Source organism: Notolabrus celidotus, chromosome 18 (assembly GCF_009762535.1).
Source record: "Notolabrus celidotus isolate fNotCel1 chromosome 18, fNotCel1.pri, whole genome shotgun sequence".
Taxonomy (NCBI): Eukaryota; Metazoa; Chordata; class Actinopteri; order Labriformes; family Labridae; genus Notolabrus; species Notolabrus celidotus.
Window position 1 is genome coordinate 16,203,924 of NC_048289.1, and position 16,623 is coordinate 16,220,546.

General features: G+C 37.7%; 1 protein-coding gene across 2 annotated transcripts; it reads right to left on the reverse strand.

Annotated features, from left to right (window-relative positions):
• Window positions 1-855: 855 nt before the first annotated feature.
• LOC117830032 (neurexophilin-1-like) lies at window positions 856-4,661 on the reverse strand. Of its 2 annotated transcripts, none has more exons than XM_034707920.1 (2): window positions 4,511-4,661; window positions 856-2,573 (listed from the first exon to the last, which is right to left on the reverse strand). In XM_034707920.1, the coding sequence occupies exons 1-2, from the start codon at window positions 4,607-4,609 to the stop codon at window positions 1,842-1,844; spliced, it is 831 nt and encodes a 276-aa protein (XP_034563811.1). In that variant the 5' UTR covers window positions 4,610-4,661; the 3' UTR covers window positions 856-1,841. The 2 variants fall into 2 exon arrangements, with proteins under 2 accessions (XP_034563811.1, XP_034563812.1); XM_034707921.1 differs by lacking the exon at window positions 4,511-4,661 and adding an exon at window positions 3,709-4,000.
• Window positions 4,662-16,623: the final 11,962 nt, after the last annotated feature.

Sequence of the window (16,623 nt, forward strand, 5' to 3'; positions counted from 1 at the left end):
ACTGGTTGTGGGTCAATTTGACCCTGCAGTCAAAGTGGAGGCTAAAAGGGGTCAGAAGTGTCAAATACTAAATGTTTCTTTGCAACTGTCTTCATAAAAAATGAGTGAGTTATCTTCATTGAACCATGATCTGTGCAAATTGAAGAACACCATTGCACTAAATCTTGTTTTAAATGGTTAGTAATGGAGTTAATAATTAAAAAATGTTTTTATTTTTTGGGGGGGGGGGTTCTGACACTTTTGGATCATTAAATATACCCCGGGGCAAGTTGACCCAGGAACATTATTGCTGTCCCTGAGGAACAAACATAACAGGAGGGTTAAGTGCCTGCCCCACAGAGGCTATAGTCCTCGTCGCAGAGGTCGCTTGGTTCGACTCCCCGGCCTTGACCATTTGCTTCATGTCTTCCCCCACTCTCTACTCCCGTCATTTCCTATCTCTCTTCAAAAAATGCCCCAAATTATAATTAAAAAAAAAAAAGAATAACTGTCCTTTGTATTGACCACCATGCATAAAGGTTTAAAATCAATCATATTTGTTAAACTTACAAGCTTAGAATGCAGTATGACTATATTACAATATGGCAGCCTTTGAGCCTCACAACCTGAGCATAACTGAAAAGATAAAATGTTTTATGGAGAATGGGAAATAACATTGAAGTGGCTTGAAGTGTTGTCACAGATTTACTCAGTTTGTTACTTTATTTTATTCTAATGGGAAACGGTGCTTGCACAACTGTTTTTATTGCATTTAGAGCCAAAGCCTTAATATATGGGCACTGGAAAAGAAAAAAAAAAGTCAATGGATATGCTAATATTTTCTGTCTACAAACCCCATACAATAACAAGTACTCATTTAAAAGCTTTGTTGTTATTTAATACAATTGAGTGAAAGACTTTATATTTTCCCATAGGTTTCTACAAAGTACTGACTTTATTCCACATGAAGCAATTTTAAAATCTGGAAAATACAAACGTAGAAATAAGGTTTAGTGTGATGAAGTAAGCCTTTTGTGACTTCAGATTATTTAAAGCCCTTTCATGGTCCCAAAGATAACACAAGCGATTAACATATTGTCATTGTCAGGCAGAAACCTTGTATCACTAAGACTACTGCTTTCAAGGAATAAAAAAAAACATGTTTGTCACATAACTAAACATTGCATGAGATTCAACCACAAGCTTTCTCCAATACTTTTTCATCTATTATATTTTAGAAAGCCTACTGACAGACCAATGGAGATCAATAGCATTGACTCATTGAATATAAATTAAAATTATGAAATTACTGCCTGGAAGCGACAATATGACAAAAATCCAAGTAAGATATACCTGTAATATTACAGCCAAAAATAAATTGGAAATGATGACACATTAGCCCTCACAAGCAAAAAAGTGCTGTAATCCAGCTGAAATTAAGTATTTGGGATCTTAAAGCAAACATACAGAACCATTTTATGATTTGATTTATTGATTTAGCAGTAGTCTTGAAAAACATGAAACATAACCATGGATCTGCTGCCAGATATGAAGCATGTTCTACAGTAAACTACGAATGTTTGAGTTTCTTTGTTTCTTTCTTTCTTCTCATGAAGCCAACTATTAGTAGAAACAGTACTTACATTAATTGATAGACACATTTTTAAACTGCAGCCTTGGCTCTATCTCTGTCATTAAAAATTCTTGTATAGTCCACAATGAGCAAAATATTCTACACTTGATAATGTTTGTAAAAGTAAGACTTTTAAAAAGCTTGATGTCTCAGGAAATACTGGATGTTTTAATCCTCTTTAAAGTCCATCAGACTGTCTCAAGCAGGATTCTTGCAGCTTGAACTCTGGTTAACCTTTGGGTAGGTACGCTTCTGGACTCTGGTAGTTGTAATCTGGACAGACTTTTTGAACCAGTCTGTAGTCTGTGCTGTAAAAGGACACATAGATGCAGATGACATGGAAGGGTTTGGAGCACATCCAGGTGACGTGGCTCTGCACCTGCTCCTGAGAACACGTTTTGGACGGGTCATAGTTGCACAGCATCACCTTTTTATTGCGCTCAGTTTTCTCGTAGTCCACCCTGCAGTTGAACGTCTTCGAGTCTTTGGGGTTGACCACACTTTGGCGCTCCAGATCAAACTCCAGCTCTTTCATGGGTGGGACGAGACTGACAGACACGTTGCCAACACCTGTGGAGTTGTGACGGAAGTAAACTCCAAGAGAACCGTTCCCATGATCCACGATTTTGCCCATTATCAGCAAATTGAGTTTGACAGTTTTGATGTTTGAGTAAAAGTCCCCCCAACTGAACCTCTTGGAGAACTTAGAGGACCCGTGGATTCTCATGACAGGACGAAGCTTTATGTTTAAGGGTGGCCTGGAGTGTGACTGGAGGTTTCCTCCAAGTATGTCTAGAAGTCCCTGTTTTGTTGGAGGCATTATGGGTAGTTTGGGGTCCTGATTTAAACTCGTTGTTTTGGGTGCCCAGTTTTTCTGTAAAAATGGGTGTTGGTCCATGTTGAGTTCAGGTGAAACTCTCCTGCTGAAGGTGGAGTTGCCGTGATGTTCCCCAAAAACCAACTGAAAAGAAATTTAGAATGGAGAATTGGGCATTGAGTACAACCTGGAGCAGATTATTGAAACAAAAACTAATTTAAGGATTCAGTTAACACTTCAAAATATCTATTTTATTATGAAACCCTGCAAAATCTTTATGACATGATGAACAAACGAACTAATAAGTAATAATGAAATAATAGAAACACTGAAAAGCATTCATGTGAACTGGCTTGTGTCAGTAGTATAGTTGTACAGTGCATGAGACAGCCTTTAGGAATTTCTCTTATTAAAATGTTGTTGGAAGTTTAAACGACATTCATGATTTTTAATCAGCCAATGTTAAATTTAGGCAGATTGATTTCCAAAGTAACTTATTATAAAAGACAATAATGGTGGATAAAAGAAAAACAATAATTCATCAATACTTAGATATTTTTAAATAATTTCAAAAAGTGTGAATTTTCAGCAGAAAACACTCAGAAGTGCTAAATAATAAATGAATGAATCAATAAATAAATAAATCAGACTTTATTTATAAAGCGCTTTTCATACAATGGCATTGTAACACAAAGTGTTGTACATAAAAACAACTTAAAATAGAATAAATTAAGAAAAAGATCCAACCCCCAGCACGACCCCAAACCCCCCACAATCCTAAGGTTAAGAACACAATTTGTGCAAAAATAGTAATAAAAACAATACAAATAAAATAAATAAATACAAAATAAAAAAGAAGTTGCTGAAGGAAATGAGGAAACGCTCTCATGTTATCTTAATGTGGAAACACTGGAGGTAAATAAGATGTTAAAACTCAACACAGGAAATTAAAATCACCAAAATAAATACATTTCTAAGATAATAAAACACTAAAATATTAAACCATTAAAAGAACATAAGATGCTATACTCAAAATAAATAAATAAGTATATAAATAAGTAAATAAAGTAGAATACAAGTTACTAAAATTCGAACTAGATAATAAATAAATAAATAAATACAATAAAACTGTTAAGAATAAAAATAAAACTCAGTTAAAAGCGAGACTAAAAAGGTAGGTCTTGAGTTTGCTTTTAAAAATATTTATGCTCTGTGCATCTTGTTTTAATGTAACATTTATACACTTTGTATTAAGTGCTTCTATATTCGTCAGACTTACCAAACAAACTGCTCCGTTTAGTAGTATCCAAACAAAGCTCTTCCTCAAAAACATCTCCATAGTGCAATGATTCCAATCTGGGGATCCATCCACCTTCACCTCCTCAAGTTCATTGTAGCTGACTTGAATTTTGGGAAGTCCTTTCTGAGCAGCCCCATCCACATCAAACGCCGTCAGAGACTCTGCAGGAAAACCTTCTGCAGCGTCCTCTCTCTCACACACACTCACTCAATGTGAGGCTTTCTCAGATCTCCAGATTTTTAACAGTTGAGCTGTGTCTGCCCTCTCTCACTCTTTCACTTCCCCTCTCTTTCGCCCCCACCCACCCACCTTCCAACCCATCCCATCAAGAGCACCCAAGTCTGACCATTGCAACACTATCTCCTGATTTTTCAAATTTCTTCCAATTTTTATTATCTGAAAAATTGAATCCTTTCATTGACCCTATTATTACCTATATTATTCAAAAGTAAGAATACTTGAATTTATTGTTTGAAGGAGGCAGACTGGTCCAATGCAATGTGATACTGCCATCTTGTGGTCAAACAGCACAGTGTGGGCTGAGCCAACAGAGCAGCAATCCCTTGTCAGGTAGAAAGACATGAATGAAGCAAAAAAAATCAGAACATAAGTACTCTGCACTCAAATAATGAAAAAAAATTGAAGAGGACATTTTCAATTTGGATTGATATTGGGGTAAATATTAAAAAGTTGTCAAAACACTTGAAATCACCTTTTTCCCTTCAAACTCATGAGAAAATCACAGGAAAAAAAACCAAGAAAGTATTAATGCAGAGCTCACCACCACAGAGTCAGAGAGGTGAGGCCAGTGCAAAAGTGCCTTTAGTTCTTCTTCTAATGGCCAGCAGGGAGCAATGCCAACAACTGCGAGAAATCTCATTGTGTCGTCAATCTGAGCACAATTGTCCTTATATTTTATGTTCCTAATCTGTAGTCTAGTCTTGTATCAGATGGAGTGGCGTGTCTTAAAGAGAGATGAAAGATGATAAGACATTAGTTGCAACCCAACACAAACACACAGATGTGATTCTGCTTGACCCCAAACACACCAGAGACACATTTTGAATATGTTTTAAAATAGCTGCCTTAGATGGTATCAGCCTGTAGCCAGCACCATTGTTAGGAATCTGGAACTTCCACATAAAACCAATTTCAAGGACAGCCTTTGTTCTTTCCTTCCTCATGCAAAACCTGACACACCCTGTCTCAAAAGGATGCAGAAAAACTAGTCCATGTATTTGTTACTTTTGGCTTGGATAAATGCAATTCAACAAGTCTCGAAATTTTCTGTGCAGCTGATCCAAAATTCTGCTGCACATGAACTGACTTCAACAAGATCAGACTACTCCTACATTGGTATCTCTACCCCTGTCTCCTTTCAATGTAAGAATAAATAAAAAAATCCTACTTCTGACTTACAAAACTCTAAATAGTCAGTCATCACCATGTTTTTAAGAGCTTATAGTGTCCTATTACCTCTCTAGAACAGGGGTTCCCAAAGTGTGGGTCTGGACCCTCTGGGGGGTGACGATACACTATTGGGGGTCACGAGATGTCTTCCAGAATTTTTAATATGTTTTTTAATTGTCTCAAATTTCATATTTAAACCATTGTTGTGAAAATATCAACAAAAATAGAAGTTACATTTGAAATAAAACTTCCAGATAAAAATGGTTCATTAGGTTTTTTTTGTTCCTTGTAGACAGAACTCCTGAGGTTAGGGTTAGTTAACGGTTACTAAACAAAAACCCCAGTAGCAGCAAGTTCAATCATTTTCTGTAGACCAGCTAAATGAAATATGAAGCAACGTTTAATCACTTTGAGGGACAGTGGGGGTCGCAAGTCTTTGGTGCCTTTATTTTGGGGGTCGCAGGCTTAAAAGTTTGGGAACCACTGCTCTAGAACACCAGAATAGTTTGTGGTACCTTCAGTCTCCAAAAGTAGTATCGGAGGTAAAGCCTTCAATCATCAGGCCCCACTCTTTTGGAACACTCTACCAGTTGGAAGAGTAAGTAATCTGTTGTTCACAACAGATTAGAAATCTCATTCAATTAAGCAAACTTCTTTGTTTTGGTATATGTGTACAAAAGAGAAAGTACAGTTCCCTGCAAGGGTGCACAACATCCCTTGTATATGGCTCACTGAACGAAACTGATACATTTAAAATTTCACAATTTAAAACTCTTCACAGCTCATCGTTTGAGCATCACATGCAAAGTGATCCAATCAATTATCAAAATCTGTCCGACATACATGTATATACATATGCAGGATAATGCCAGCTTCCAGCAAGCCAGCACGGTTGGAGAATGGTTTGCTGCACATCAAAGTATGTAAAGAAAGGAGTTCCTTCCACCATGCATCCCATTCCTGAATCCAATAGAGGAGTTCAGCTTGGAGGTGGAAAGTTCATTACCATCAGCCACAGGGTCTGATGCCATGAATGCTGCGAATGTGAGGCCATCACAGGTGATCAGTGCAGGTGATGGGTCTACCATGCAAAGAAATTTTCCTCCCAGTGCATCAGATGTTGTTATTGCAAAAATCTGTAATAAGACCAACAAGATATCCATGAAGATGAGATCTCACATTTCCAGTAGCTTACTGTAACAGGTTTTACAGCTGTGTCTAAAACTTGATCCGAATTAGAATCAGAATCAGCTTTATTGGCCAAGTATGCTTGACCATGCAAGGAATTTGACTTAGGTAAACTGTGCTCTCTTTGAACAAGGCATAAGAATAAGACATACAAACAAAAACAAGATATATATCACCAAACATTTCGACATTCCAACAGGGTTTACCTACTTCCAAATTGCTCTATTGCACTGAACCAACAGGAGGGTGTGACAGACTTGAAAAGGGTGCAGGTCAGTTCTCTGCCAGGCCAGAATGTTTTATTAATTAAAACAAGAATGTTCAGAAATGTATCAATCTGACAATGCAAGTCATTCACATGCTGTTAATTTTAGGATTGACGTTAACCTAAATACAACTGCTTTGCATGAGACCAAGCTCATGTGAAATAGACACTCAGATCAAGAAGTAAGAGTGGTTGTCACAATCACTTAGGTTTCTGCACTGCACTTAACTTGCACAGGATTATCCTTGGAGATGACAAAGAGACAACCCACCTGCCAGCCAACCTGCCAAGAAGGTAGCCTACCACACAGAAGTTGCTCTTCATCTGATTCACATTTACTGGTGATTACATCAAAATTACACAGTCATTGTGCTGCATGCACAACTGCAAGGCTCACATCTGCAGCTCAGGAGACGTTTCCTTTTTTAACAACAATGTTACAATATAACAACCTGAATTAACATCTGTAACATATCTCAGCAAAGTGATCATATAGATTTTAACAGCATATCAATCATGAGGAGCATTTTTAAGTTTTGTACACATTAAAAATACCAAAAACACTTCCAAACTTTTTAAAGAGAAGAAAACGTTCTTGACTGTCATACAGCCTTTTTAGTTAGGGTTAGGGATTTTAAGACTTAGAAGGAGAGACTTGCAAAAGTTTAAATACATCAAATCGTATAGCTCATATGAAAAACAGACACAAGAATTACAAAGAAGTCATCCAAAAACAATCTGCAAATGAACTGGCAATTGGTTTAATTGTTATTTTAAACATCTGAATCGATATGGGCCCCGATTTTTGCAATCGGTGTATCTCTAATGGAGGGGACTCTTGAGAGTTGCAAACTGCTGCACACAAAAGAGCTGCTTTCAATGAGTCCTAACTGAAACTGACAGCTCACTTGCTATTAGACATGCATGGGCATGACAAGAGTGCATCGGTAGAGCAGCTGTGTATGGATGCACTTGCTACGATTTGAGTCTTTGCAGTGTATCTATGACTCTTCCTTCAATGTTTTTACAGATTTGAAAATAGATTAATGCTTGACATTGCACTAGCAGGAAAAACTAGTTGCACCAGAATGTCTTATCTGATAACTATCAAACACCCTTCAGCTCACAGATAACTGTCACATAATTCCTTTAAACACCTTTTTTTTTCTTGTAAGGTCTGACCAGACTGGCCTTTTTGCATAACATTGCCAGCACGTCTCAGTTTGTTTGTCATCTGTCAAGAGTACAGCTGATCACTATTAAAGGGGACATATCACACTTTTTTCATCAATATATATTGGTCTAAGAGGTCCCCAAAACATGTCTTTAAAGTTTATGCTAAAAAAAAACGATTTTGGCATGCCTGAAAAACCCTCTTCTTCAGTCCTCCTCAGAACACTCTGTTTTCTCTCTGACCACGCCCCCTCAGGAAGTGGATGTGCCTCGGCTCTCCGGCACGTTGATCTAATGTTTACATGTTGGCTGAATATACACGGCTGCTCAGAGATCGCGTTACTTCAAGCCTCTGAATCTGATCCAGAATCTGATCCTGACGGAGAGGCGCCTGTAGCAGGACCTTTCTGAAGGATTGGTCACAGATTTAGTGTTTCTTGTTGTTTTATTTATCAGTATGTAGACGTGTGTCTTGGTACACAGCTACGAACATGTAGCTATGTGGCTATGCTAACTAGCGCTAGCACTTATCCATGATAAATAAAAATCATCCACTAGATCTTCAAATCTGCAGGCCTGGGGAGTAAAACCGACCTCTACCAGAAAGGCAGCAGGACCTTTCTGAAGGCTTGGTCACAGATTTAGTGTTTCTTGTTGTTTTATTTGTCAGTATGTCGACGTGTGTCTTGGTACACAGCTACAGCTACAGCTATGAACATGTAGCTATGTGGCTATGCTAATTAGCGCTAGCACTTATCCATGACAAATAAAAATCAACCACTAGATCTTCAAATCTGCAGACGTGGGGAGTAAAACCGACCTTTGTGTTTATTAAGACAGCCTACAACTAGCATGCCTCCCTCCTAAGCTCCTTGTTACCACAAATTTGTGCAGGTAATGAAAAACGGGGGAGGGATTCAGTATTATTTTATACAGTCTATGGGCTGAACAAGCTCCGAGCTCTGACTCCGTGACAGACCGGATATTGTTGTTACGTAACAATAACACGGAAGTCTGAAACGGCTAGTTTCACACACATATACAGAAAGGTGTAGAAATCAAAACAGGGGCAGAATGGATTTTTTTCATTCTCGGGGGGTTTGTAGACATGCCAGGGACACATATTTCAGGTAGAGAACCATTAAAAAGTCCATTTTGCATGATATGTCACCTTTAAACACTTCTCATCACAGATAATTGTCAGGTAGCTCCTTTGAATACCTCTATTACCGAAAGTGTGTGACAGTTTGGTCTCCATGCATTTTTTCCGAGCAACACAGTTTCATTTTCAGTGTTAATTTTTATACACGCCCAGTGCAAATATTTTCCTCATAGACAAGCAGGGTGTAGTTGTCTTAATTGTTAAGGTGCAGTCTACCTAGATGTTCATTATCATGAATACCCTCTGTAGTTATGTGACCCACTTAGCACAAGCTAATATCTTCGGAACAAACAGGCAATAATCAAAATAACAACAAACAAAATCAAACACGTAACAGCAAAGGGCAGTGGATACGAAGAGGAAGAGGAGAGAACTGATTCTTGTCACATTGTGTCAGGCACCTGATTTCATAGCTTTGAGGATTTGGATGTGAAGCTCCATCAGGCTCAGTTTTTAACCCCAGCAGCAGAAAATGGGCCTAAAACACTCTATAACATACTGACCTGGGATGCAATTATGACATCAGATATTAAGATATTAAAGCTGGGGTTGGTAGTCAGATTCAGATACACTTTTTGTTATACTGGTTAAAATGATCTTTATATCCCGATGGCAATCAATACATAATGTGTTCTTAAAAAAGAGCGGGAAAAAAAGCTGCTATCTACAGCCGGGGTAAACCTGGGAAATCACCAACCAATCCCTGCCTTTGGGAGCCAAAATATGAAACCAATCAAATCCCGTCCTGCCGTTCTGCACGCCTCCTGCGCGTACATTTCATGTTTGTTTGTGTGTTTTTAACTTTTACTATGAGAATGTTCATAGTTCCGAGCAGGGGAGACGGAGTCCTGAGGAAATGTAACATTCAAATTCATGCTAGTTTTTCCGTGACTACCAACCCTAGCTTTAAGTGTGGTAAGAGGTCATGAAGAGCCTTGAAAATCAACATCAAACTCAACAGATTAATGTAATTGCACCTGGTTTCACTAGTCAGTCTCATTCTTAGTGAAATGGCTAAATTGTCATTCATCAGAGAATCACGACTTTTTTCCCCCTACGACCGAAAAGAGTTCTCTGCTCCCCACCTTCCTGTCTCTCTTCAACTGTCCTATCAATAAAGGCAAAAATGCCCCCAAAATAAATGGATTCCTGCTGACATGGCTTCTTGTAGATCTTTTTGTTGAATTTGAATGAACTTTGGTTATAGAAATGTACCTTTTAAACTGCTTCAATTGATACTTTATGCTGTTATTGTACTAAGAAAGGATTGATTTGCATAACCAACCATGCAAACCTACATACTGTATAATTATGAATGATTATTAAACCAGCAGAAGTACACTTGCAAGGTACAATTAGGTACTTGTTATAAAAGAATGGATGAATTAGTCACGGGAGGAGTGACAAGTCTTTTCATGACAGATGTGACACACATTTCACAATACTTCCTGGAAGGAGTTAGCAAAAAGCAGCTTACTCAGATGAAAAACAAAAAAACAACCCTCTGTCACGTCAAATGGCAAAGCTTGAATGTGCAGGGGTTGAGCCACTGACAGCCCCAGACTGATTTAACCCGTTTATCATATAAATAGTAATGTTAAAGTAACATTAATAGATTTTATGTACATGTGTATTATTTCTATATCATCCGGTGGTGGGATTGTTGTTTTGATCATTGAAGGGTTTGAGTGTTACAATGCTTATAAAGACTGTGTGGAGCATTAAACCATTTGTGCATACCTTGTGCATTAGATAATGACATTTGGATCAATTGCATACGTTTAACAGGCGCAAAATCTGCGCACTCCTTTTGTGAACTAGGGCATCAGATTTTATTTAATAAATGGGGCGTTCTCTGACACCAATTAATTTGTTCAGCTTGGCATAACCCACATAACATCAAAGACATAAAACCACCATGTTAAGCTGGTCATTCAGCATATTTAAGAGTGTGATCAGTATGTCTTAGTACTGATTAGTACACAAACAAGTAAGAGTGGCATGTAATGGGTGACCAAAGTATTAAACAGTTGTTGTATTCCTTTTGACTTAAAAAAAAACATGACAAAGTGGCATCAATCTTCTAAGCTTAATTCTTTAAGGACTTACAAAATGTGTTTTTCAAAGTCACATTTGAGGGCACTAATAAAGAAATCGACTGTCAGCCTTTTAACTCATCCCAAATTATAGATTTTAACAGAAACCCCACCTCTGACAAGGCAAACAGCCAATCATAGTTTTGGAGATTTTGGGGTGGCCCCTGGCGTGGCCAATTTGATTTCAAGGGGTGCCAGTGCCACCCTTGGCCACCCCTCTGGACACGCCACTGGCCAAAAATAAAGAACAAGTGAAGCCTCTTGATAATCCTGTGCAGTACCCAAAAGTTTTAGAACATGCGTGTTGTGACGATATTGTCCAGTAAAATGTGTTGCAGTATAAAAAAACTGAAAAATGACCCCTCTGAGAACTTTGTCACCACTTTGAAAGCCTTCTACCACCACGGTCTAAGTGCAGATGTCTGAACTACTGCAGTTGGATTTTGTTCATTTACTGTATTTGGCCCAGTCTCAAGGACACTGTGTCTGGAAAGGGACTAGTTACATTGTGTCAGGCACCTGATTTCATAGCTTTGAGGCTTTGAATGAGAAGCTCCATCAGGCACAGTTTTTAACCCCAGCAGCAGAAAATGGGCCTAATACACTCTATAACATACTGACCTGGGATGCAATTATGACATCAGATATTAAATCTGTGGTTGGTAGTCAGATTAAGATACACTTTTTGTTATACTGGTTAAAATGATCTGTATGACCCGATGGCAATCAATACATAATGTGTTCTTAAAAAAGAGCGAAATAAAAGCTGCTATCTACAGCCGGGGTAAACCTGGGAAAACAGCTTTTTACATCAGTTACTATCTAAGGAATTCTTTTCACCTGCATTGTATTTCAAACATGGGGGAACAAAAACAAAGCTGGTAACAAAACATTTACGGTAAGTTGTGAACTCCAGGCAAACCAGATCTTTGAGATATTGTAGTTTCAACAAACACACGAGACAGGGGGCGTAAACACTTTTATGGGGTGATAACTTAATACAATGGATAGGTTTACGGAACTTGAATTAGTTCTTGACTCGTCAGTCCGGCTCTGTGAAACTATTTTTGATATAAAAAAATGAATAACATGCTTGATACTCAAACAAAACAATTTCAGTAGCTCAATAAACTATGATATGATGACTATGTAATATAATCTCACAGGGTCCAGAGGGGGGGGAGGGGGGGGGGGGGGGGGGGGGGGGGGGCGACTAACCTCTTCATATACGTAATATTTAATGAATGTTGTGAAGGTCCTTTCAGTTTCTGCTTAACAGTCACTTAATCTTCATTAGTACTAACGCACCCTTCCACACTCACCACTGCACTCTCTATAAATTGGTGAAGTGGCCCTCCCTTCATACCCGACGGCTTCACCACTGGCTTCATTTCGTATACAAGTCAATCCTGGGCAAGACACCTCCCTACCTGTCCTCTTTTCTTCACGTCACCCAAGCCTCATATCGCACTAGGTCCAGTAACTACATCAAGTTCATCATCCCCGGTACTTCTACTGTTTCGGCCGTAATTCCTTTTGTTTTGCAGCAGCTAACGACTGGAACAACTTACAAAACACCCTCAAACTCTCAACCTTGACAAGCTTCAAGCTAAAACTTCAACAGATTATAGTTGACTGTTGCTCCTGCTGATCACTTCAGACTTAAATTACATGCATACTTTTGTACACACATGCTTTTTTGCACCTTGCGCACATTGCTTGTTACTTGTCCACTTTTGTTCTATTTATGTTTATATGTCTGTGTGTATGAGTTCCTGTTAGCGCCTCTTGGTCAGGTCATGTTTGTAAATGAGAACTGGTTCTCAAACATTTTTACCTGGTAAAAATAAAGTACCAATTACAATAAAATATGTGCTCCACCTGTTGGTTATGAAGTTATTCTGCTGTACTCACACGCTCCACCTGTAACTGGTCAAACGACAGATTTATGGATCCATGCCAGTGGGTCCTTTATAAAGCCATGCAGCTGCGCTGCATCACTTACAGGACTCAGAATAACCAGAGAAACACTAACAGGTAACTAACACTTTTTGTCAATATGTGTCAGTATTTTCAAATTGTGCTTTGCATGACAGCATTTTTTTTTCAAAGAAAGGGGCTTATTTTCAAGTACATTCACTTTTTTTAAACATGTATTTATTTAGAAGGTTAAAATAATCCTTAGTTTAAATGACAGCTTTATTAAAATATTTTCTCTTACTCTAAGAAATGTATTGACCCTGAAAAATTTCATTTTCATAAATTAGTAAATTTGTTTATCCGTTGCCTCAGACAAACACAATTTAAAGTTTACAGTCCTGTTTACTTTCAAGTAAAAGCAGAATTTCCATCATATCTTACCTGATAAAATACAAACTGAATATTGCAAAGAACCTATATTTATCCACAGAACAAGTGACTGCTTTTGTGGAGATTTTGGTTCAGTTGTAACACTTAATCTTTAAAAAAAAATCCACTTTACAAAAGATAAAAAACAAATGTGGTTTTAATTTAATTTTTTTAAAAATGTGTCATATTCTTGAAAATGTTTTCTCTTACAAAGTGAATCAAAATATATTTGATGTATAAACGTATTAACAGCAAGACAGATCACTGCTTTCTATAACTGCAACATTGATTATGGTGTATGCCTTTTTCATGTCTAATTCAACCATTACATCTGGTCAACAGGTTTTATATCTGAGCTTGAACATGGCCGCTCAAATCATGTTACCTGTGCTGCTTTTGGGGATGATAAGTGAGTAATGAACTGGACTGGATTCAATCATTTTTCTTCTAACCGTATATTACTTCAAGTTTGAAGTATTTTTGTGCATTGATGTTAGCATTGTCAGATTTTAAATCATGATACAGTATAATGAGCCTTCAGGTAATGTTGTTCTCACATGTCAAAGGATTATATTAATTACTTCTGGATTATAGCTAATCTTATTGTTGCATGGTTCTTTGTCGACATGAAGAGTAGCTTTTAAAGTTCCTGGAGTGAGTTTAAACATTCGTACAAGTCTGGTGTGTACGGAAAGGGATATGAGCCACTGATATTCTTCTATTTTGGAGGTTAAAAAGTAAAAAAAAAAGAAAAAAGTCTGATAATTTTTCGAACTTTTTTTCTCAGAATTTTGAGATAAAAGTTAGAATTATGAGAAATGAGTCCCATTATTATAATTATTATTATTTTACTGGCCTAACCTCTATAATGTGTTCTCAGTGGCCATAATCTTCTTCCGTAGGTGTGTGAATTCTTTATCAATAGTAATAAGCATATAAATGATGCCAGGGTCAAGTGAAACTTCAAGATAAAGTATGACAAATAATGCAATATCTTAATCTGTGGACGATACCGAGGTACCATTAGATAAAAGGATTTGTCATGGTTTTTAACCAATCATATTTTTGCCTTTGTTGTCTCAGGTACTGTGACTCCTCAGACAACTCCTCCTATAACTCCTCCGATAACTCCTTCGACAACTCCTCCGACGACACATCCTCAGACTCCTCAGACAACTCCTCCGATAACTCATCCGATAACTCATCCGATGACTCCTCCTCCAACTGGAGGTTAGTTAAACCGTAGACAGGATTTAAGTTTATTCTAATTACTTTATTGAAAGGCATGTCACTCAGTGTGTTAGCATTATTATATGGAATGCCCTTAACAACATGTATACAAACTTCACACATTTGTTTGTATGACTCAATTTAAAACTATGATTACAGATCACTTTCTTGAAAAAGGTATGGAACTGGTTTTAACTGTTTTGTTGCCCTTTTTTGTTTTTATCCTATTTTTTCATTTTTTGTTTTGTTCTTCTTTGGACATCATTGAAAATGAGGATTCAAAGTTTGAATCAATGATTAAATATCTTTTGTTAGTACGAATGAGTAGCTTTAATCAGCTAAAAACTCACATCATGAAGTCAGATGAAGTTTCCAGGATCTATCCAGAAATTTCCAAAAGTATTTCTTGACAAGCCTAGTACCTGCTCACGAGGAATGATACAGTTATAAACGGGTAATGCAAAATAAGCTCTTCTTTTTGTTTGACACATTTATAATCTAACCGTGGGTTCTCAAACTTTTTGAGGCCAGGGACCCCTTACAGGTGAGAACATTTTCCAAGGACCCCCTCATAATTGTAACATAGATTAAGCACATGCTTACTACCATTTGCACTCTTAGATGCCCTTGGAACTATTTGTATTGTAAAACTTATCAATCTAAATACTCAAGACCTGTTCCATATTGATACACAGAAAACACTTTGCCATCTGTGTTTTCTGGTGGATGTATCCCTCGCTCTTTTGCTGGAAAAAGTTTTAGTTTCGTCCTTATATTCCGGGTGATCAGATGTCGCTTTAGCTTGGCTGGCTTCATAGCTTCGTTTGCTGGCACCTGAAGACACATGATGCATTTTTGTCTCCCATCACTGTTCTCAATTAAACCAAACTCTATATACCTGTCGTTATATTTTCTTAATCTAGCTAGCTTGGGCTTAGCATCACTTGACGATGTAATGGCTCCATGCTCGCAAGCGAGTAGGCGAAGCTAAGTAGTAGCGGAAAAAGTTGTGACTGGAGTGAAATGTGTATGAGTGATGTGGGACAGATTGATGAGAGAGTCACAATCATATCAGTTTCTATTGGCCCAAAGCTAACTAGGGTGGGAGTCATGGGCACAATATGCTGGTTTCATTGGCGCAAATGGTCCCCATCTCTATATATGCTGTTTTTAATGACACAGCAGAATTTTATAATTTATTAGATATTTATTATAATAATTTCACGGACCCCCATGCTATGGTTCACGGACCCCCAGGGGTCTTAGGACCCCACTTTGAGAACCACTGCTATAAACTCTGTTTAACAAACACACAGCATGATGGTTTACTATGTATCACTTGCCAGAATTGTGGCAGGTCTTGCACATGAGTTATTTTTCAATAGTAAAATATTATTTTATCATTGTAGACAATTTGTATCCAATGTAAAAAGCCATTACAAAAAAAAGTTTGACATTCATATAGAACAGAAAAGGCCACAGGTGAGGAGGTTGGAGAGTTGGCAAACTTTGACACCATAAGAAAGTGTTGCCTCGCTGTGAGACAGTCAGCTGTAGATTTTTTATCATACATTAGCAGCCTTATGGACAGTGTTTCACTGCCCTCTGCTGGCTGTACCTGGAAGTGTTAAAATAAATTGTCCTGGCAGCACTTGAATCCATACTAACAGAGACACACTGACACTTGGGCAAGTACAAGCATTACATCTCCAGTTTACAAATCCAATTAGTATTTATCAACATGAACACTTTCGGTTCCAAGTGGTTTAATCAAAATGTTCAGGCAAGAACGCCACAATAAGTGAAATAATAAACCCAGAAAACCAGTCAGAACATGTGCTATAGCTGAGTAGGAATAAGCAACGTAGCAGGTTCTAAAATCCAGCTTATATGGCTGCTACTTATAATAGATGTTTTGCATGCCATTATTCAGCAGCACCAACAGATTCATAACTGTGGTTTCCAGTCTGGTGAGGTAACTGACTATTTATCTGCTGATTATAACAACCTCAAAGTTTCAT